The sequence below is a fragment of the Pygoscelis adeliae genome, unplaced genomic scaffold (genome assembly GCF_000699105.1).
Source record: "Pygoscelis adeliae isolate BGI_AS28 unplaced genomic scaffold, ASM69910v1 Scaffold273, whole genome shotgun sequence".
Taxonomy (NCBI): domain Eukaryota; kingdom Metazoa; phylum Chordata; class Aves; order Sphenisciformes; family Spheniscidae; genus Pygoscelis; species Pygoscelis adeliae.
In genome coordinates, this window is record NW_008824416.1 from 120,746 (window position 1) to 141,816 (window position 21,071).

The 21,071-nt window shown below is 54.2% G+C and overlaps 2 protein-coding genes across 2 annotated transcripts; one reads left to right on the top strand and one right to left on the bottom strand.

The window, feature by feature from the left end:
• Positions 1-1,607: 1,607 nt before the first annotated feature.
• Positions 1,608-13,045, bottom strand: CCT7 (chaperonin containing TCP1, subunit 7 (eta)). The gene is made up of 11 exons (XM_009320884.1): positions 12,898-13,045; positions 11,585-11,691; positions 11,009-11,134; positions 10,299-10,351; positions 9,108-9,279; positions 7,330-7,494; positions 6,035-6,223; positions 5,319-5,416; positions 4,483-4,615; positions 3,151-3,357; positions 1,608-2,257 (listed from the first exon to the last, which is right to left on the bottom strand). The coding sequence occupies exons 1-11, from the start codon at positions 12,923-12,925 to the stop codon at positions 2,033-2,035; spliced, it is 1,503 nt and encodes a 500-aa protein (XP_009319159.1). The 5' UTR covers positions 12,926-13,045; the 3' UTR covers positions 1,608-2,032.
• A 4,846-nt stretch (positions 13,046-17,891) lies between these two features.
• PRADC1 (protease-associated domain containing 1) lies at positions 17,892-20,311 on the top strand (the record flags this gene model as incomplete). The annotated part of the gene is made up of 4 exons (XM_009320885.1): positions 17,892-18,023; positions 18,755-18,864; positions 19,294-19,461; positions 19,734-20,311. Coding segments are annotated over 4 exons (531 nt in total), but the record flags the coding sequence as incomplete, so codon positions are not given.
• Between the last annotated feature and the right edge of the window lie 760 nt (positions 20,312-21,071).

A 21,071-nucleotide genomic window follows, 5' to 3' on the forward strand; every position in this document is an offset into this window, starting at 1 on the left:
CGTCTGGGCCAGCTCCTCCGCCAGCTCTCTCAGCACTCTCGGGTGGATCCCATCCGTCCCCATAGACTTGTGAGTATCCAGATGACGTAGCAGGTCATTGACTGCTTCCTCTTGGATTACGGGGGGTTCATCCTGCTCACTGTCCCCGTCTTCCAGCTCAGGGGCCAAGTACCCTGAGGATAATCAGTCTGCCTGCTAAAGACCGAGGCAAAGAAGGCATTAAGTACCTCAACTTTTTCCTCATCCTCGGTGACAATGTTCCCCCCTGCATCCAATAAAGGATGGAGATTCTCCTTGGCTCTCTTCTTGTCATTAATGTATTTGTAAAAACATTTTTTGTTGTCTTTAACGACAGTGGCCAGGTTGCGTTCTAGCTGGGCTTTTGCCTTTCTCATTTCCTCTCTGCCTTTTCCCCATCCTCGGTGACAATGCTCCCCCCCGCATCCAATAAAGGATGGAGATTCTCCCTGGCTCTCTTCTTGTCATTAATGTATTTGTAAAAACATTTTTTGTTGTCTCTAACGACAGCGGCCAGGTTGCGTTCTAGCTGGGCTTTTGCCTTTCTCCTTTCCTCTCTGCCCGACCTCACGAGATCCCTGCACTCTTCTTGAGTCGCCTGCCCCTTCTTCCACAAGCGGTAAATGGGAGATGGGACCACGCTGCCACCAGCCAGGCAGGAGGAAACACGTTCCTTCGGCTCCCTGCGGCTGGAGGGGAAACACCCTCGGCCCCGAGGATCTGCCGTCTAGCGACGGGCAACCCACCGGCTGCCTGCCCAGAGGGACACAAGATCAGCCCCCACTAGTCCTGCCTCTACCCCTCCCAGGCTGCAGAGCCGTGTTTTCTCTTGGGAGTGTTCATCTTTAAATGTCACCGCTAGCAAACGCCGAGGGGGTTTTACACGAAAGCCGTTAACTGCGCTCACTTTCCAGTACAACCGCTCACACGCTGCCAAAACGCGCTTCAGCGGAGATGAACAGCCGCAGGGGTCACGTTAAGGGACGTGCCAGATGCCTCTACGCCTCTGACAGGGCTCGTACTGGCTGTTGCACGGCAGCGCTTTACGAACAGGGCAGAAGTAACACATTTTGTGGTGTAATGGACCGTCAACCTGCCTAATTAAATGAGATCTCAAAGGGTTGATACCAAATTTCTTCCACCGTCTTCCATTAACACTTTCAACCTACCAGACCCAAGCCTCCCCAAGAGAATTTTCCTGCCAGAGACGCCCCAAGCGCCAGGATCCATCCCTGAAGCGCCACCGGCCCCACACATCCCCTCCCCATAGCCCCTTGCCAGGGCCGGAGAGGTCAGACACAGCCGCTGCCCTGAACCACGTTCCACGAAGCAAAAGGCGAGGTTTAAGAGGCCTGTTCAGCAAAAGCAAGCAGAAACGTCCCCGAGCAACAGCGAAGGGCTCCAAGAGAGATAACAAGTGCAACGGGGATCTGTCTCGGAAGCACGGGGAACTGGGGTGCACTTCCCAGCACAGCACCTGCTTTTAAAACGGGACAAAAACCAGTTTGAAAGGTTAACCTTTTAACTCTAGCCATGAGCTACCACCCGGCAGGACGAAGCAAGCAGCAGAGAAGAGAGGCACACCCCAGTTTGCCACTGAAACAGTCATCTTTTTATTGTGTTTGAGCCCGCGTTCAAAACCCCCAGCAGAAAGAAACAAAAAAACAAAACAAAAAAAAACCGAGTATAAATACGAAAGAACCCCGCACTCGCTGCGCTACCTGCCAGCGTTGAAGAGGGCTCCCCTCACCGCGCCTTCCAAGCGGAAGGATGAGGAGAGCCTAAGGGGATCAGTGCTGTGCAGGAAGCGTTGGGGCAGGGCATCTCGCAGGAGGTTGTCGCTGCCGAGGCCAAGGTTTGACTCTAATTAAACGAGGCCAGTGGTTGCCTGTAAGCCCTCAAAATGACCATCTGGTAAACGGCCCGTTAATTAAGCTAGAAACCAATTCTTTTTCACTTTGCACATTGGAAGAGAGCGCCAGCCCCCATCACGCCACCGACAGGGAGCGGGGTCTCAGTGGTTGTGGGGCCTGCCTCGCCCCCGGCCCCGCCCGCCGGGCGCAGCGTCCACGGTGGAACGGGGGTTCTTGATGGTTTCGCCCACGGAGACGAGGAGGCAGGCGGCCTCGGAGGCTGCCGTCAGCGCGTTGATGCGCACGATGGCCGGCTCCCACACGCAGGCCTCGAAGTTATCGGCGATGTCCTCGTTGTTCACGTCCACGCCGTACCACATACCCCCCTGGTGGGAGAGAAGAGGGAAGAGGGTCTCGTTATTGGGCTGGTCAGGACTTCGGGGCCAGTGCACTGGGAAGCAAAGACACGCAAACGTTCAGGGAGAGGCAGGGACGGGACCCTTGCTGTATGAAGGAAGAATATTTGAGGGCAACACAAAGAAAAGAACCCACAAAAAGCCGGTGTTGTCAGCAAACAGTGCCAGCGAAGCCCCATAAAATAGGAGGCGTGCTCCATTTCAGAAAGAAGCTGTAGAAGCCTTACAGGACTGACTGCCGCTCCACCGCTGCCTCACTCCCCTACCCACAGCCCCAGTTTTTGCAGCCCAAGACACAGGCCACTCATTTCAGGGCATTCCCCCTAACCCCACAATCATCAGCAGGGTGAAATGCGGTGGGAGTGCCCCCAGGAGGCAGCTGCTCCGAGAGAAGCCAAGGGGCAGCCTCTAACTGCCCGAACTAGGACTGCGTGTGCATGCACGCACACGCTCCACGAGGTCTGCAACGATCGCAAGCGATCAGGACCTTCAATCTGCAGCTCCTCTGGAAAACACACAGCTTGGCCAACTTCTACGCTCAAATTACTTTAATGTTTAATATAGAAGCCTCCCTCCTGACAAATGATGCATTTTTAAAAAGCAAATCAAAACTCCCAGCTCTAGAAGTCACCCGACAGCTGTGATCAAAGGGAAACCAGATCATTTCCTTTTATAGAAGCCCGCACCAAGCCCACACTTGATCTGAAAACAAAACACTGCATTTAAATCAAAGAGGACACAAGCCTAACATGGGCTTAGCTGAATTACACCAGATCCGTCGGGCTCAAGGAAAAAAAAAAGAAAGAAATCACACACGCCACTGGCTCTCCCTGACAGCCCTCGGTTCAGAGGGGGGCACCCACCTGCGCGTGCTTGGCTCGGAGCTTGTTCAGTATGTTGGTGGCATCAAAGCCAGCGTTGTCGCAGAGCTGGCGGGGAATGATCTCGAGGGCTTTAGCGTAAGCACCTATCAGCAGCTGCTGCTTGCCTGGAATGGTCCTGGAGTAGTCCCGGAGGTATTTGGAAAGCTCCATCTCTATCGCACCACCACCAGCAACAACCGAGTCGTTCTGAAAGAAGAGGGGAAACTCTCACTCTCGTTCCAAGAAGGGAGCGAGCAGGAAAGCCGCCTTTTCCGCGTGTGTTGCACATCAGGGTGATGTAGACACACCAGGCAGGGGAATCTTTAGCCCAGGCCGCTGCCATGCCTGGGATCGCCTGCCAGCTTTACTGGGAGCTCCAGAAACAGGCCAAGAACCTCAGGCGGCAGCTACCAGCCGCTCTTTCCAGCTGTGCACAAGATAAAGGAGCGGTTTGGGAATGCTGTACCAGGGGAGGAATGGCAGACCACAGCTCCCCTGCGCGGGGCAAGTTTCCCTCACTTCCGTAAAGCGTTCAAAATTAAAGATATTTGCAGCAGCACTTCGTAGCCAAGTTCTGCTATTTTTTTCCCCTCCCTATTTGTTTCAGTAGGGAGATCAGGATGTTCTTTCTAAAAGCAAAACAGTTCCAAAAATCCTGACGTGCTTCTTCCCATCCCCCCAGGGCTCTCAGCCTCAAAGCTGTTTTTAACCAGAAAACACGTTGTTATTATGCATAACCCAGAAACACCCGCAGTTAGGCAGCATCTATCACACAGGACCAGCAACTCCACAAGCAGGGCTCACATTCACACGTGCCTCAGACCCCTCTCTTGGTGCTCCCAGCCTACCTTCACAGCCGGGGGACAGTTACCCCCTCAGATCGGTCACCAAGAGAGGCAACAAGTGGGTTTAACAGGTGCCGACACGCACACGAGATCGACCCTGCTCTTCAAACCCACTGAAGAGCTACCCGACGCACCCAAAATCTTGTGTTCCCTTCGGGATGGAGGTGTTTACAGAACACGCCACAAGCCAGCAAGCACAAGTTACGACTGTGCTGAAGAGAAGGCAAAAGCCAGGCCTGCCTGAAAAGCAGCTGGGCAACACTGCAGAGACAACGCTGCTTCGCCCACGGAACAGCACTTGAGTTAATCACTCAGATGCTGCCCGTCTGCACGCTCCACTCTACCGGCTGAGAGCTCCCGGTCTCTCCACAGAGACCTCAGCCGAATGCTGGTGCGTGAAAAACGTTTCTAGGAGTTACAGCTGTGCCGGGTCCGATCAACAACCCCAATGCCAATCCAGCAGGGAGGGATCTCCACTGGTCCTCACCTTGATTGCTCTCCTGACTATCATGATGGCATCGTGCAGGGACCGTTCCGTCTCCTCCATGAACTGCTCTGCACCCCCTCGCAGGATTATCGTGCAAGTCTTCGCCTTCGGGCAGCCTGTGAAGAAGTTATACCTGCCAACGGCACAACACAGGAAGGGTTAGGGTGACGGAGAAGCAGCGCTGCTGCTGGACAGGCTCTGCACTGATACTATGGGAACAGAGTTCTTCACAAGCCAGATGCGTGACTGAAGCTGTTTCACCCTACGCAGCGCCCCTATCAGATCTTGAGCTAAGAAGGAGCAGAGCCAGGCAATATACAAGTGAAATTCAAGCTGACCCAGGAAAATCCACTCTCTTCCCGTTGCTAGGGCTTTGCGCTAAACCAGTGCTCTCATTTTCACTTGGCAGGAACAGGGCAGATGTTAGCAGACAGCCCCAAAGGGGATTTCTCCTCTAGCAATGGGAAGCACCCCGTTATGTAGTACCCAGCTTCCTTTGCACCGATAGTAAAGTATCACTGTGGGGTATCAGAGGAATGCCACAATCAACCCCAAAATGCGCTGCTTTTAAGTTATGAATGAAAGAACACCACTATGCTTTCTACAAGGCATTGGGGATTAAATATATATTTTTAAAAGCATATAAAAGAGGTAAGATTTAGGTGAAAGCTTACTCCTGCCCCCTCCCTCAGGCCCATAAAAAGCAGCAATAATGCAATCTTGTTTTCACACCGTCACCTTGAGAGATGCTCAAACCTGCCAACGCTTAGACCCTAACTTCTCGAACTAATATTAGTGTTTACACAGGACTACAGGTTCACGGCTGGTGTAGTTACCTCTCTCCTCCAATCTGAGTCTCCTCAAAGAGTTCGCATCGGCCCAGAACATCATCCGACAGGGCGTTGACACTAGTCTGAATGGAACCGCCGCAGGCCTGCCCGGAAAGGCGATAAAGCACAGCGTTACCAACACTGATGAACAAGACAAATTTACTCAGCAGGTTCCCACTCTTCAGAGACAGCCCAGCCTTTTAGCCGATGCAAAACCACCCTGCAGGCCAGATTGAGGAAAAAAACCCTTCTACTTTCCTCCCATCTCATGCATCTAGGCAAGCTACCAACATCAGAAGTAATCCTCGACAGCAAAATAGGATTATGCTTCTTTTAAGTGCTGACTCACAGGCTCTGAAGTCCAGCAGTTACACAAAGAAAGCTTAGGAAAAAACCACTCACAATGAAACAGGCAAGAACTAGGGAAAATAAACCTCTACCGAGGCAGTGTCCAGACCCTAATACATGACATCATCAGAGAAAGAAAAAAAGCAGTGCAGATGCGATGAGCGTGTGATTGTCCATTCCATCAGACAGCTTTGTCAGTATATGGCAACTTTACATAACCGCCACACTGGCAAAAAAAATCATGCGATTTTCATTTTAAATCTTTCTAAGGAACAGTGTGTTCAGTCACCAATTGCTGCCCTGTTTTGGGAATGACCAGCTTGGCACTGCTAAAACTAAATCAAAAGTCTTTATTCTGAAACAAGGCAGCTCACCATCATAGTTCGCTTGAGATCTTCTTCCGGGACACGGCCAGCACAAAACATGTCTCTATCCGCAAAGTACTGAGTAGCCACATCACCGATAGGAAGTTTGGACAGGACAACTTTGGCTCCCGACTTGTGGATTTTGTCTAGCTTGTCATACAAGATGTTCCACTCGGCATCCACAATGGCCTGGTAGTCCTAGGAGGGACGAGAGAGAAAGGGACAAGCACTCACGTTAAAGGGCTGCAGACACCATCCTGCAGCGCCTGTGAAGGGAGAGTTCTTCTCAAAAGCAGCAGTGACGCTGCTCTGCGCAGCCCTGGCAGACAACTGCTTTCCAAGACTCATAGGTGATTTTAGGTCACTCTCTTTTATGCCAAAGAGCCATGTCTGTTAAAATGCTTCCGGCAGCAGAACTGAGTCAATAAAGGGACTGGATGAACTGACGGAGAGGCAGTGATCGCTCAAGAGAGAAAGCACAAGGAGGAAGAAGGGATTATACCCATGTCTGAGAGGTGTTTACAGAACTGTGCATGGATGTTGGGGTAGAGAGGCTTACAGCATCTATCACAGAGGAAAAACACAGATCCTGAGAAACCTCATACTTTACCAGCATGCCCAGGCTTGACAAGCCATACACAGAAGCCTGCCGTGTTCTAACTGTCAGTGAAACACAGCCACGGACAGCTGGGAAAGCTTACAACAGCACGCAGCAGCCCACTACAACAGAAAAGACCATCACGTTCACCACGGCAGAGAAGGGAACTTTAAGGGAACAATTACTGAGATCACAGTCCGAGACCCCAAAAGCAAAGCACCCAGAGATCTTCAGATACCACAATTATGCAGGAACCAAATGCACGCAACATTGCGGTACTTTCCAAGACGGTGTCAGAGAATGTCCGTGTTTCATAAAGGTATTCTGACAAGACGGAAAGAGAACTACTGTCCAAATGGCTACCTTGTCTGCTTAAATATGCAGAGGCTTTCCCAGCATTTAAAGCACTGCTTAATAAGCTTTCCCTGGAAGGCCGCTTGTTAGGCATAAAGAAGTCACCACACAGCTGACGACTTACCACGGCATAGCTGAGGGACAATGACTGAGCAGAAACATGCCCTAAACCTGCTGTAATTCAAAGTCTGCCACACACTTCTCCCAAACGAGGCAGCATAACCCACCAGCTATTTTCAGGGGCGGGGGAAGGATATGCAGAAGGCAATCCCATTTATCCCACTGGCTCTCAAGCAGCCACCACTTCTTGCAGGCATGAGGAAGCGGGCCAGGCTCCCCTTTTGGCTCTTACCTCCACCGTGTTTACTCTGACTTCAGCATTGTCCTTCTCGGCTTTGAGCTCCAGCTCCACGTTCAGCAAGGCGATCTTGGGAGACTGATACTTCTTGGGCTGCATTTCAAACCCAGCGTAAGAGAACGTCTTCTTAAAGGCAACTCCGGCCACCAGCTGAGAGTCCTTGAAGACAGGGATTTGTGTTAGGCTCAGCCTCCCAAGGTTTTCTCAACAGGGTTAATAACTCCCACAGGAGACTCCCTGCTTTCAGAGTCCTCATTTACAAAGCGTTCACCAACAGCTGTCTCCTTTGATTAACCCACTTTTAGAGAAAATAAGCAGCAAATTATTTTCTCCTCTCTTCATAAAACCAGCTTCTATCACTTCCTTTCTACCCCTCAACACACCGCAGCGAAAGATGCTATACACAATCTGAACATCAAGGGATGGAGCGTCTGTTCTCTCTCTGATGTCTTTCCCATTTCTACCCTTTGAAGAGGGATACTTCTCACCCACAGCCCCACACTCGGGGGTTTTGTTGCCCTGGTTTGTTTTTCCAAGCTCCATCACCACCTCCGGGGTTGTTTTGCAGCAGGACTGCCCTGCCCAACGCTGTCCCCTGAAGTGAGCTTCTTGACTTCATGGCTGGGAGAGAAATCAGCATCTAAATCTCCTACTCCATGAGCTTCTAACCACACACCGCAGACTTGGCTCTGCCCAGCCACTGCAGCCCAGAGGATCCCTGTCCCTCCCAAGCGAGGACAAACACAGACTTTCTCTGCTCTAGCTGACAGGACGAGATGACCCAGGATCTCTCACAAGCCAACCCTCAAAAGCAGCGTGCTACATTATTTGCCCCATCCTCATAGAGGTCTCCAAGGAGTCTGACAGCAGAATACAAGGGCCAAACAATATGGAGTAGGGAGAGCCACTTTTATCCAGAACAGAAGACACGACCCTCCCCAGGGGACCAATTTCTGCAAGCCTCAGAATACCAGCAAGCCCAGACACCACAAAAACAGATGCTGAAACATTCCTAATTCACTAAATTAGTTGTCTGGGCAAAATAATGGCATAATTAATGTCTCTTCTCAACAAAAACGCTCATGCAGAGTGTTTACAGACAGTAACAGCCACAGAATAATAATTCACAGAGACTGTGGTGGGCTTTACTTTTCAGTGGAAGGGTCCCAAGCGACGGGGCCAAACCCACACAGGATACAGGCAGGAAAGAGCACGGACACACCAGCTGTCCCACAACCCAAGATCAGCTCCCCACCAGGTACCCGCGTGCAGTCCCGTACACGACAGGTATTCCAGCACTGCGGTATAAACCACACAGCCCATCCGCCCTGCCCACCACTAGGTCAGCTCCTTCACAACGTTTTCTTTGCATTTTTCCCAACCCAGTACCCATGCATACAACCAGGACTGTATGGCTTTTGGTTCCAGAAGTAACAAAGACTTCCCACAAAAAAAAAAAAAAAACAAACCCAAAACCAACCATTTCATTATTTGCAGAGATATAGATGGAATTTGCATGAGTAACAACATTCACTGCAGAGGACAGTGAGGTAAGAGTGTATTTGGCTCAAAAAAAACATATTCTCTACCTACAGAAAAGAAATCCAGCCCTACTCACTAAGCTTTTTCCTCACATCAACAGCTTTGTTTCGCTTTGGACATTCCTAAAGAGGCATTACCAGGCCAGGCTGCATTTCTGCTAGAGTCAACCCGTGAAAGGAGCTGTGATCGCTGTCTCCTGTCCTTTCAGGACAGGCTCCGACAGAACTTACTTCCAAAGCACCTCCTTGCACCTTCTTTATCCCAATCATTTTGAGTTGTAACAAGTCATCTAACATCATGACAGCATCTACGACCATCTTGGAGAAAAACTCCTTGCTCTGGGAGATTAGCTTAGAGCTCAGGGCTGTGGCTGCACACTTCTCCAACAGGCTTCTCTGCTCACTGCAAGAAAGGAAAAACAAGGTCTTGTTCACTTGCCCACTTTTCACAAGCTCACAAAACACCGTGTACGGCGTGATTAATCCACTCTGATAGAGGCAAAGATCAGCTCCCTTCTATCGACAGGGAAAGCAAAGCACACATGTCAAAGCATGATTCTCCCTGAAATAGTCTGAAAGCATCAGACTAGCACTGACCAGGTCAGTTGGCTTTTAGACACCACAGGCCTGAGCAAAACAGCAGGGCTCAGCATCCTCTCCTTCATCCAAAGGCACTGAGAAGTTCCTGAAACCCTCTGAATGTGGCACATTCTCTGAAGTATTAACTCAGGTAACGTACACCGTAACAGAGTGGATGATGCGAGGGACACCAGGGAACTACGGATCCAACTCCCAGGCTCTATCACCTAAGTTACTGCTGACCATGAGAACTACTGTAATTCACACCACAGGACAGTAGAAAGGATACAATTTGTTTTGGTTTATTTAAGATGGTTACACAGTTCAACTCGAACTTTTACTGCAGGTATTAATAATGTCAGATCAAGCAGACAGGAGCTTAAAACGCAGGGAGAAAATGAACTAGTATTCTCACCTCAGTTGAAGGGATCATTCCCTTACTGCTATTAGCTATCTAACTTCACGCATTCAACAGCTAAGAAGTGATCTGACTTTCAGAGAAGCACCGAGCATTTAACTCTGCCGCTGACTGCAGCAAAAGCTGCAAGTCTCCACCACCACTGGAAAAAAAGAAATCGGGCCACTTATTTCGGTGCCTAGCTTCCTCCACGTGCACTGGAAGACGCTGGCCTACATACTTCGCTGCAGCCCAAGTGAGAGCACGGCATCTCCCCTGGAGGAGCAGGAAACTCCGAAAGCTCGAGAATAACCCCGGTGTGGGGTCGCAGCTGTTCGGCCCGACCTCAAGACCTCAGCCAGAGCCACAGCAGAAGTCAGAAACACCCTCACACCAGCTAACTGAAGCCCAGCTACACAACCAGGTCACCTGTAAGGAAAACTTACTCTTTATCTTCCTTCTTCACTGCAACAGCAATGTCTTTGATCTTGTTTACAGCCTGTCAAAACACAAGCCAACAGCTGGATTAATGATTCATGCTCGTAAGCTGATCAGATCTCCAACTTTTCTCTTTGTATTTTATGTTACCTTTTATTCCCTACTTCAGCATCACTGAAGTTTCAGGCATTTGAGCTATTCCACCCCTTCCAGCACAGTAATTCTAAGAAACACATCAATGTAAGTTTAAGAGGATTGAGGAGAGGCTCAGAGCTGCTCCACTGTTTTCAGCAGAGATCTGGGGAACCAAGGGGCTATTGAAGGAATTAGCCTCCAGAGAAGGTTCAGCTTAGTGGGACTGACGTGCTTCACGAGACATACGGTTTAGCAAGGAGTAGCAGAAAGAATGGGGCAGGAATTTTCCCATTTATTCTTCCTTGGAGGAAAAACAAAGGAAGCAATAGCGCTCAAGAGGTACTAGCTGGTAATAACAGCTCACTGGCACCAGAGAAGGCAGCTGACGTTTGCAGTAAGACATCGTCAGATTGCTACTGTCACTCCCCATGCCCATTCATTACGGACTTTTGCCTGGAAGCGTGTTATTTTTCCTCTCTGGCACAGAACTCCTCTCCCCAGACACTCTGGTGGAGCCCAGTACACCTCTCAGCTCTGCCGCAGGGGCCAAGCCCTCCCTCGGCTACGAGCAGCACTGCCTTACCAGCTGCGTTGCTGTGCGGAAAGCACGGATGATGATTTGAGGATGGAGGCCTTCCTCCACGTAGGGCTTCACTTGTTTCAGGAACTCAGCAGCAAGTAGAGTTACAGACGTGGTACCGTCACCAACCTGCACGGAGAGGAAACGCTCTCCGTCATCCAAACACTGCAGAGCCGCTGCGATAGCAGCTTCAAAACCACAGAAGGGCTTCCAGAGGAAGTCAGAATTCACCATTTTCTCTGCTCACAGATTTGCAGCTGGATTCTTTAGTGATTAAGAAGGGCTGGGTTCAGACTACATCCCGTTTGAGGGTGAAGTCTCATTCCCCAGTCACCTATGTTCATGAAATGTGAACTTTACATCTCTGAAGTTTCCAAACCACCCATCAGATCTGGCTGAAACAGCGTAAAAGATTTGAAAGTTATCACAAAAGAGGAGGCGTCAATAAAGAAACCAGAATAAATGCCAGCACTCCATGAGCATTTCCCACCTGTTAACACAAAGTCCACACAACCACTGATGGGAGCAAGCTTGCCGCTGCACGTTACGCTTCCGAGCGCAGCCAGGCCACCCTCCTACCTCTGCATCTTGAGATTTGGCGATGTCCACTAACGTCTTCGCAGCCGGATGGACAACATCGAGGAGCTTCAGGATGGTGGCACCATCGTTAGAGATAGTGGCTTTGCCTAGGATTGATGTACAAAAGGAAGTCAAGCTCAACTGCCGCGAGTAAAGCTCTGCTCACTCCGAAAGGGCGCCCCAGCACCCAAGGGAGCTTTTCAGACCTCAGAGGGACGCTAATACAAGAGTAACTTCAGAGCAGCCAGTCTCACTGTGCTCCACCAGTTCCCCTTCCAGGTCAAATGTGTCCCCAGCCTGTCATTACGCTGCAGTGTTCCCCAGCCAAGCCCTGGTCCTGCATCACTGTCAATTCTGTTATGTCTAAACAACCACAGGCTCTCATCCCAAATTTCCACTTGAAAGTCATTTTTCTTCAGCCAAACGACTGTTTTTTTTTCTCCTACGTGATCTGAGATGCGATCACCACGATATTCTAATACGCTCCTACAGCCAGATACACAACTATAAATTGGCTGAAAAGGAAAGTGAAGGGGTCACCCCCATGGAGAGGGGGAGCCCAGAACAGCTGTTTCACAGCGGGTGCCTCCATTCCCTATCAACAGCGTCTTTTTAGTCCATTTTTGGAGCAGATTAAGTGAATTTAGCCTGAGTGCAGAACAACTCTTCACACCAATTAATAGAGACTTTAAATTCATTTCCCTCTTACTTCTCAACAGACAGAGAAACAGATACTCTAGCCTGACACTCACGCGAAGAGAGAGTAGAAATCAATCATAGCAGTTATTAGGTAGATTTAAATCCATTTATCCTTTTTAATAAGAGTTATTACAGTTTCTATTTGTAAAAACTATTTAAAGAGAATACTAAGACCTTCCACCTCACCCTTCAGTACCAGCAATAAAAAAAACCCCACAAACAATACATTTGTTTGGTGACTTCATGCAAGTCTTTTCGGAGGGGAGGGGCAAGTCTCATCCCTAAATCACACCAAAAAAATCAGCCCAGTAACATCCACTGACCTCTCGCTCAGCCACAGCACGTGCTGAGTTAACTCCACACATCTTGTGAGCCTCATTTAAAAAAGGAATAAATAGAGATGGTCAGGGACAGCTGAAGACCAGGTTCAAGACACACTCAGAAACCTCCTTTCTGGTACGGGCCTTCTCATATCTACTTCCACTAACCCTGGATCTACCCGACCTCACGACAAAGACCACAGCTGCCTTAACCCAGGCAAGAGCACCGCACCTGGAGATTATTTCCGAGTCACTTTTCGACACGGCTGTGAGAGGCCACTGCCCAGTGCTTACCCCGGTCATCCACAATGAGCTTGTCCATGCCCCGAGGTCCCAGGGTAGTGCGCACGGCTTCTGCGATAACCTGGCAGGCATTGATGTTGCTGACGAGCTGGGGGATCCCCTGCGAGGTGTCCGTCCCCTCCTTCAGCAGAATAACCGGTGTTGGCTGAAGAGAGAACCCACAGCAGAGCCGTTACTCCAACCCCACCAGCCTGCGGACAACCCGGAGCCAACTCCTCACACAGCCCAGCAAGCTGCCACCACGCAAAAAGACCAAGACCAAAACCCAGAGCCTCCTTAAAACTCCTCTGCCTTCACATGACCTAACTGCTTTCCATCTCCCGCTGCGTAACTGGAATTCACCCAACTGTCTCCAGCACACACTCTGGGACCGTACCGTAACTGTCCCCAAAACAAGCGGGCTTCCTCCGTGCAGCGGAGTTCAGCGGAGTTCTGCTTTGGATGCCAGACCGGAGAAGACAGTACGTGCAATAATGACTGAGACAGCGGGGAACTGCACGACTGCTGCAACCGGAGCAGTAATTTTTTATTATCGCGCCAGCAAGGCGGTCAGCAGAACCTTCCCCGTCACACCTCACATCACGAGTCCAAGCTGCCCCAAGGACGGCGACTGCTGAAAGGTGCTTTCACAGAGGGGACGCGGTAAGAGGAACACAACTGAAGTGATTACACCCGCCTGACAGTAAACTGTGTTGGAGACGGCTCAGAGGGTATCAGAGGCCCCAACAGACAAGGGCTTCTCGCTGTGCTCTGAGAGCGCACCAGCCCTTTTCAGAAAGCAAACCAAACGTGCCCTACGGGCAAAGCTCTAGGTACAAACACAGCCAAAGTTTGCCAGGCACCCACTTTCAAACAACCACCTGCGGGCAGAGAGCAAAATTATCCTACGACTGTTGCGCTAACGAGCGGCAAAGCTGGTGGTGAGGGTCTGACGTGCGAGCACAAGAGGGGCGCGAGGATCGCAGCCAGGCCTCCCCCAGTCCTGGAAGGATCTCCTGGAAGAAAACGCACCGAGTTCTTCCACACCCACCAGAGCAGAGCTCTCAACGGAAAAGAAACCCTCGCGCCCCATTGCATTTCCCCTCCTGCACCCCGATTCAGGTGCATTTTCCCCCGGTGCACCCCGGCCCCATTGCATTTCCCCTCCTGCACCCCGATTCAGGTGCATTTTCCCCCGGTGCACCCCGGCCCCATTGCATTTCCCCTCCTGCACCCCGATTCAGGTGCATTTTCCCCCGGTGCACCCCGGCCCCATTGCATTTCCCCTCCTGCACCCCGATTCAGGTGCATTTTCCCCCGGTGCACCCCGGCCCCATTGCATTTCCCCTCCTGCACCCCGATTCAGGTGCATTTTCCCCCGGTGCACCCCGGCCCCATTGCATTTCCCCTCCTGCACCCCGATTCAGGTGCATTTTCCCCCGGTGCACCCCGGCCCCATTGCATTTCCCCTCCTGCACCCCGATTCAGGTGCATTTTCCCCCGGTGCACCCCGGCCCCATTGCATTTCCCCTCCTGCACCCCGATTCAGGTGCATTTTCCCCCGGTGCACCCCGGCCCCATTGCATTTCCCCTCCTGCACCCCGATTCAGGTGCATTTTCCCCCGGTGCACCCCGGCCCCATTGCATTTCCCCTCCTGCACCCCGATTCAGGTGCATTTTCCCCCGGTGCACCCCGGCCCCATTGCATTTCCCCTCCTGCACCCCGATTCAGGTGCATTTTCCCCCGGTGCACCCCGGCCCCATTGCATTTCCCCTCCTGCACCCCGATTCAGGTGCATTTTCCCCCGGTGCACCCCGGCCCCATTGCATTTCCCCTCCTGCACCCCGATTCAGGTGCATTTTCCCCCGGTGCACCCCGGCCCCATTGCATTTCCCCTCCTGCACCCCGATTCAGGTGCATTTTCCCCCGGTGCACCCCGGCCCCATTGCATTTCCCCTCCTGCACCCCGATTCAGGTGCATTTTCCCCCGGTGCACCCCGGCCCCATTGCATTTCCCCTCCTGCACCCCGATTCAGGTGCATTTTCCCCCGGTGCACCCCGGCCCCATTGCATTTCCCCTCCTGCACCCCGATTCAGGTGCATTTTCCCCCGGTGCACCCCGGCCCCATTGCATTTCCCCTCCTGCACCCCGATTCAGGTGCATTTTCCCCCGGTGCACCCCGGCCCCATTGCATTTCCCCTCCTGCACCCCGATTCAGGTGCATTTTCCCCCGGTGCACCCCGGCCCCATTGCATTTCCCCTCCTGCACCCCGATTCAGGTGCATTTTCCCCCGGTGCACCCCGGCCCCATTGCATTTCCCCTCCTGCACCCCGATTCAGGTGCATTTTCCCCCGGTGCACCCCGGCCCCATTGCATTTCCCCTCCTGCACCCCGATTCAGGTGCATTTTCCCCCGGTGCACCCCGGCCCCATTGCATTTCCCCTCCTGCACCCCGATTCAGGTGCATTTTCCCCCGGTGCACCCCGGCCCCATTGCATTTCCCCTCCTGCACCCCGATTCAGGTGCATTTTCCCCCGGTGCACCCCGGCCCCATTGCATTTCCCCTCCTGCACCCCGATTCAGGTGCATTTTCCCCCGGTGCACCCCGGCCCCATTGCATTTCCCCTCCTGCACCCCGATTCAGGTGCATTTTCCCCCGGTGCACCCCGGCCCCATTGCATTTCCCCTCCTGCACCCCGATTCAGGTGCATTTTCCCCCGGTGCACCCCGGCCCCATTGCATTTCCCCTCCTGCACCCCGATTCAGGTGCATTTTCCCCCGGTGCACCCCGGCCCCATTGCATTTCCCCTCCTGCACCCCGATTCAGGTGCATTTTCCCCCGGTGCACCCCGGCCCCATTGCATTTCCCCTCCTGCACCCCGATTCAGGTGCATTTTCCCCCGGTGCACCCCGGCCCCATTGCATTTCCCCTCCTGCACCCCGATTCAGGTGCATTTTCCCCCGGTGCACCCCGGCCCCATTGCATTTCCCCTCCTGCACCCCGATTCAGGTGCATTTTCCCCCGGTGCACCCCGGCCCCATTGCATTTCCCCTCCTGCACCCCGATTCAGGTGCATTTTCCCCCGGTGCACCCCGGCCCCATTGCATTTCCCCTCCTGCACCCCGATTCAGGTGCATTTTCCCCCGGTGCACCCCGGCCCCATTGCATTTCCCCTCCTGCACCCCGATTCAGGTGCATTTTCCCCCGGTGCACCCCGGCCCCATTGCATTTCCCCTCCTGCACCCCGATTCAGGTGCATTTTCCCCCGGTGCACCCCGGCCCCATTGCATTTCCCCTCCTGCACCCCGATTCAGGTGCATTTTCCCCCGGTGCACCCCGGCCCCATTGCATTTCCCCTCCTGCACCCCGATTCAGGTGCATTTTCCCCCGGTGCACCCCGGCCCCATTGCATTTCCCCTCCTGCACCCCGATTCAGGTGCATTTTCCCCCGGTGCACCCCGGCCCCATTGCATTTCCCCTCCTGCACCCCGATTCAGGTGCATTTTCCCCCGGTGCACCCCGGCCCCATTGCATTTCCCCTCCTGCACCCCGATTCAGGTGCATTTTCCCCCGGTGCACCCCGGCCCCATTGCATTTCCCCTCCTGCACCCCGATTCAGGTGCATTTTCCCCCGGTGCACCCCGGCCCCATTGCATTTCCCCTCCTGCACCCCGATTCAGGTGCATTTTCCCCCGGTGCACCCCGGCCCCATTGCATTTCCCCTCCTGCACCCCGATTCAGGTGCATTTTCCCCCGGTGCACCCCGGCCCCATTGCATTTCCCCTCCTGCACCCCGATTCAGGTGCATTTTCCCCCGGTGCACCCCGGCCCCATTGCATTTCCCCTCCTGCACCCCGATTCAGGTGCATTTTCCCCCGGTGCACCCCGGCCCCATTGCATTTCCCCTCCTGCACCCCGATTCAGGTGCATTTTCCCCCGGTGCACCCCGGCCCCATTGCATTTCCCCTCCTGCACCCCGATTCAGGTGCATTTTCCCCCGGTGCACCCCGGCCCCATTGCATTTCCCCTCCTGCACCCCGATTCAGGTGCATTTTCCCCCGGTGCACCCCGGCCCCATTGCATTTCCCCTCCTGCACCCCGATTCAGGTGCATTTTCCCCCGGTGCACCCCGGCCCCATTGCATTTCCCCTCCTGCACCCCGATTCAGGTGCATTTTCCCCCGGTGCACCCCGGCCCCATTGCATTTCCCCTCCTGCACCCCGATTCAGGTGCATTTTCCCCCGGTGCACCCCGGCCCCATTGCATTTCCCCTCCTGCACCCCGATTCAGGTGCATTTTCCCCCGGTGCACCCCGGCCCCATTGCATTTCCCCTCCTGCACCCCGATTCAGGTGCATTTTCCCCCGGTGCACCCCGGCCCCATTGCATTTCCCCTCCTGCACCCCGATTCAGGTGCATTTTCCCCCGGTGCACCCCGGCCCCATTGCATTTCCCCTCCTGCACCCCGATTCAGGTGCATTTTCCCCCGGTGCACCCCGGCCCCATTGCATTTCCCCTCCTGCACCTCGTTCTGGGTGCATTTCCCCTCCTGCACTGCGATCCGGGTGCGTTTCCCATCACCGCACCCCAGCCCCATTGCATTTCCCCTCCCGCCCCATAATCCGGCTGCATTTCCCCTTGGTGCACCCTGGCCCCATGGCATTTCCCCACCCAGCGCCGCGTCCCAGGTGCATTTCTTTTCAGGGTGCCTCAGTCCAAGCGCATTTCCCCTCTGTCACCCCTATCCCCTCCGTGGTCTGGCTTCATTTTCCCCTTCCCCTTGTGCACCCCAGTCCCGGTGCCTTTCCCCCGTCGTCTCTGTGCCCCTGGGTGCTGGGGCATCTCCCCTCGCAGCACCCCAGGCTGAACCCGGCATTTTGGCTCCTCGGGGCCCGGCCGGGAGCTGGCATTGCCAAAGGGTGTGTTCCCTTCAGCGTGGCGCAGTTCAGGAGCGGTAGCTGGGTTATTTTTCCTTTTTTCAGGAATTTTCCCTTCTGTTTTCTCTGCCTCTCACCTCTCTCCACGCACACCCAGGTTTACGCATCCATGAATACTTGTATTTCCAAGTGCTGAGCCCTGGAGACATCCGCTACATCTTCACCGCCACGCTGGCCAAGGATTTTGGTGGTGTGTTTGTAAGTATTAAGAACTGAATTTGTCTTGGGTCCCCCCCATCCTGAGATTTCTCCATTGCGGGGCCCGGTGATCTGAAGCCTTTTATGAAAATGGAGCTAACTGCTCTTCCGTGAGCCTTCCCTTAGGAAGGAGGCGCGTGCCGGTCCCTGCCTTCGGCCTCAGCAGGCTTTCGGAGGAGAAGTTTGGTCCCACGTGTGTTCAGGGAGCACGTGCCCCGCTCTTTCCTCCTCCAAGGGCTGAGGCAGGCACGGCCGTGTCCCAGGAGGGCTGGCCAGGCTCCCATGGGGAACGGCAGAGATAAACCGACTGGTCTACGGATGTGAGGCCTTTCCCTGAATAAACCCGGGGTCGGGATGGGGATGCAGGAGCAGATCTGCTAGGAAACACGTGGAACACCGAGGACCAGAGGAAAAGATGCTTTCTGGCCTTTCTGGCTCTGCATGTGTTCCCCAGGAGCACTTGTATGTATGGACCGTGCCGTGCCTCAGTTTCCCCTCCCCACGGTCACACCAAGATCTAGGTAGGCTGTTGAGTGAGGTCGGGATGGCTCTACAGAGGCTGGAAAGGGGCAACCAGCACCCCTGCACCTGGGAGCCCTAAATCACCCCAAAAGCACACCCTGCACGGGGATGGGCAGGGCAAGGGACAGCGGGGATGGCCGCGGTGGGGCTGGGGACGGGGAGCAGCCCCGATCGCCCCTCGCTCACCCCTGCCTGTCTTCTTCTCGGAGAACACAAGGTACGACCAGATCCACCTGGTCCCGGCGGACCCCCCCGAAGCCTGCGGAGAGCTGAATAATGGCGTCTTCATCCAGGACCAGATTGCCTTGGTGGAGAGGGGGTACGTCTGGCGTCACGGGAGCTGTTTGGGGGGGACCCTCGGGCAAGAGGGGAGCTGCCCGTGGCACGGAGGGTGACAGTGCCGTGGCCACATTTTACCATCACCTCCGGCTTCTTGCCTTGACTTACCGCAGGTGGGTATACGAGGGAAACGTGAGGGTGCTCTTACCCCAGAGCGTTTCACGTTGTGTCTGCGCCGAGTTGGAAAAAGCCCTATTTTATTTTATTTTTTCTTAGGAGAAAGCGGCAGAGCGTGGGCAGCCTGTGCCTAAAATACAGACTCAAAGAGGAGCAGGGTTTGGGGGAGGCGGGGGGCCAGGGAGACAGTCCCTGGTTTGGACATTTCCAGGCAGTCTCTGGCACTTGCAGGTTTCGTACCTGCCAAGGGATCTGCCTGCGGCCCCCGAAGATTTGTCACTCTCTGCCCCAGGGGTTGCTCATTCCTGTCGAAGACGCGTGTGATCCAGGAGCATGGCGGGCGGGCAGTGATCATCGCAGATAACGCCTACGATAACGACAGCTTCTACATCGAGATGATCCAGGACAGCACCAGGCGGACAGCCGACATCCCCGCGCTCTTCCTGCTGGGCAGGGACGGGTAGGTGCCTTGGCCGACAGACATCTCGTCTTCCCAAGTGTGGAACATCTCACGGGAAGGGCCAAGCGACAGCCTTGTCCCCACAAAAAGGGGGAGGTCCCAGTGATCGGCATGTCCCACCTGGGCGTGGTGAACCAGATTTTTAGTGGATGCAGTCGTAATTAATCTGCAGAGTTTCTCTGTGAGCCGGTTTGTGGTTTACGCTCACGTCTGGGCTCTACTCTCCCAACTCCGGCCGCTCAGGCGTGCCCGTCACCTCTTTATTCTTCCAGGTACATGATCAGACGCTCCCTGGAGCAGCACGGGCTCCCCTGGGCCATCATCTCTATTCCCGTCAACGTCACCAGCATCCCCACGTACGAAATGATGCAGCCCCCCTGGACCTTCTGGTAGCAGCGGGAGGCTGCGGCGGATCGAGGACTTCTCGGTGGATCCCAGGAGCTTGCCCCAGGGACCAGGTTTGAGCGAAGGGTCCCAAAGCGCCCCAGGGATCCCACCGCCCAGCCTCGCCGGATTCAGCAACAAGGAGATCTTTTCTGCTGCCGCCGGCACGTGGCTGAAGGGCAAACACCAGCACCCGCAGTGGGAACCTTGAGCCTGGTACCGAGCACCCTTTGTAGTGACTTTCTGGGAGGGAGGTGATGGCCCAGAGCAGGCCAGCACTTCCCCGAGAAACATCTTAACAATGTGTAAGATGCCACCAGTAATTTGTGCTGCTGATTTAGAGGGATGCAGGACTACGTGGATGAGGTCTGACAGGGATGGGAGGGAGAGCGAGATGCAGACTCACAGTGGTCTGTACTAGCAGGGCTTGCCCAACATCTGTATTTTTGTCTGAGGTAATGAAGTCTGTAAAAGTTTTAGAGAAAGGGGAGTTTCTCTTTTTTCATCAGCCAGGGGATGAAGGAACAAATCTTATCCCGCCCCGACGGCATTTTTCCTAGTAAACTTCCCCAGGTGCCCTCTGCAGCTGGGGCAGGGCTCACGTCAGAGCCCCCCGCAGCACGGATCAGTCATGCACCAGGGCAGAAACAGCCTCACGGGGCAGCATTGCCTCCCGCACCCGTCCCCAGGGGCGGGCTGGTCGCAGACCCACAGCCCAGACCCCGGCGGGTTTCTATTCCCTCATCCCCAGAGCTCCGTGCCCCCCCCGGGACCAGCCTCTGGATCGCAGCCCTTGTCTCTGCACTCACCACCCTCCAGTTTACCAGCACAAACGACACGGCCCCGCTTCTCACCAGTCTCGGTTTATTACGAACACTGAAGGGGACACGGCCCCGGGACAGCTGGGGACAAGCAGAGAGGTGCAGGGCTGGCGGTGATGGTTGTGTCAGAGGTGCCCATCTACTGCATCGCCCTCGGTCCCAAAGAAAGCGGCAGCAGGAAAACGGCTCCCCAAAATCCAAGAGGGGAGGAAAATACCCCGGGCGCATCCCCAACCTGCTGCCTGTCCGTTGCCTGGAGCCGTCTTTTCCCTCCGGCCGCGTGGTCCGCAGACAGGGACACCGCACACAGCGGTGTGGCCTCATCAGTGGCTGGCAGCATGGCATGGATGACACGCTCAGCTGCCGGTGATGTCTCCACGCGGGGCCACTCGGTGCAGGGAACCA

What these genes read in the sequence shown, in the direction of transcription:
- CCT7 (XM_009320884.1), bottom strand. Translation starts at nt 12,925, where the DNA reads ATGGACAAGCTCATTGTGGATGACCGGG. An exon ending in CCAAATCTCAAGATGCAGAG is followed by an intron (nt 11,135 to 11,584) that starts GTAGGAGGGTGG and finishes CTCTCCGTGCAG; the next exon opens with GTTGGTGACGGTACCACGTC. An exon ending in ACTCAGATTGGAGGAGAGAG is followed by an intron (nt 4,616 to 5,318) that starts GTAACTACACCA and finishes TGCCGTTGGCAG; the next exon opens with GTATAACTTCTTCACAGGCT.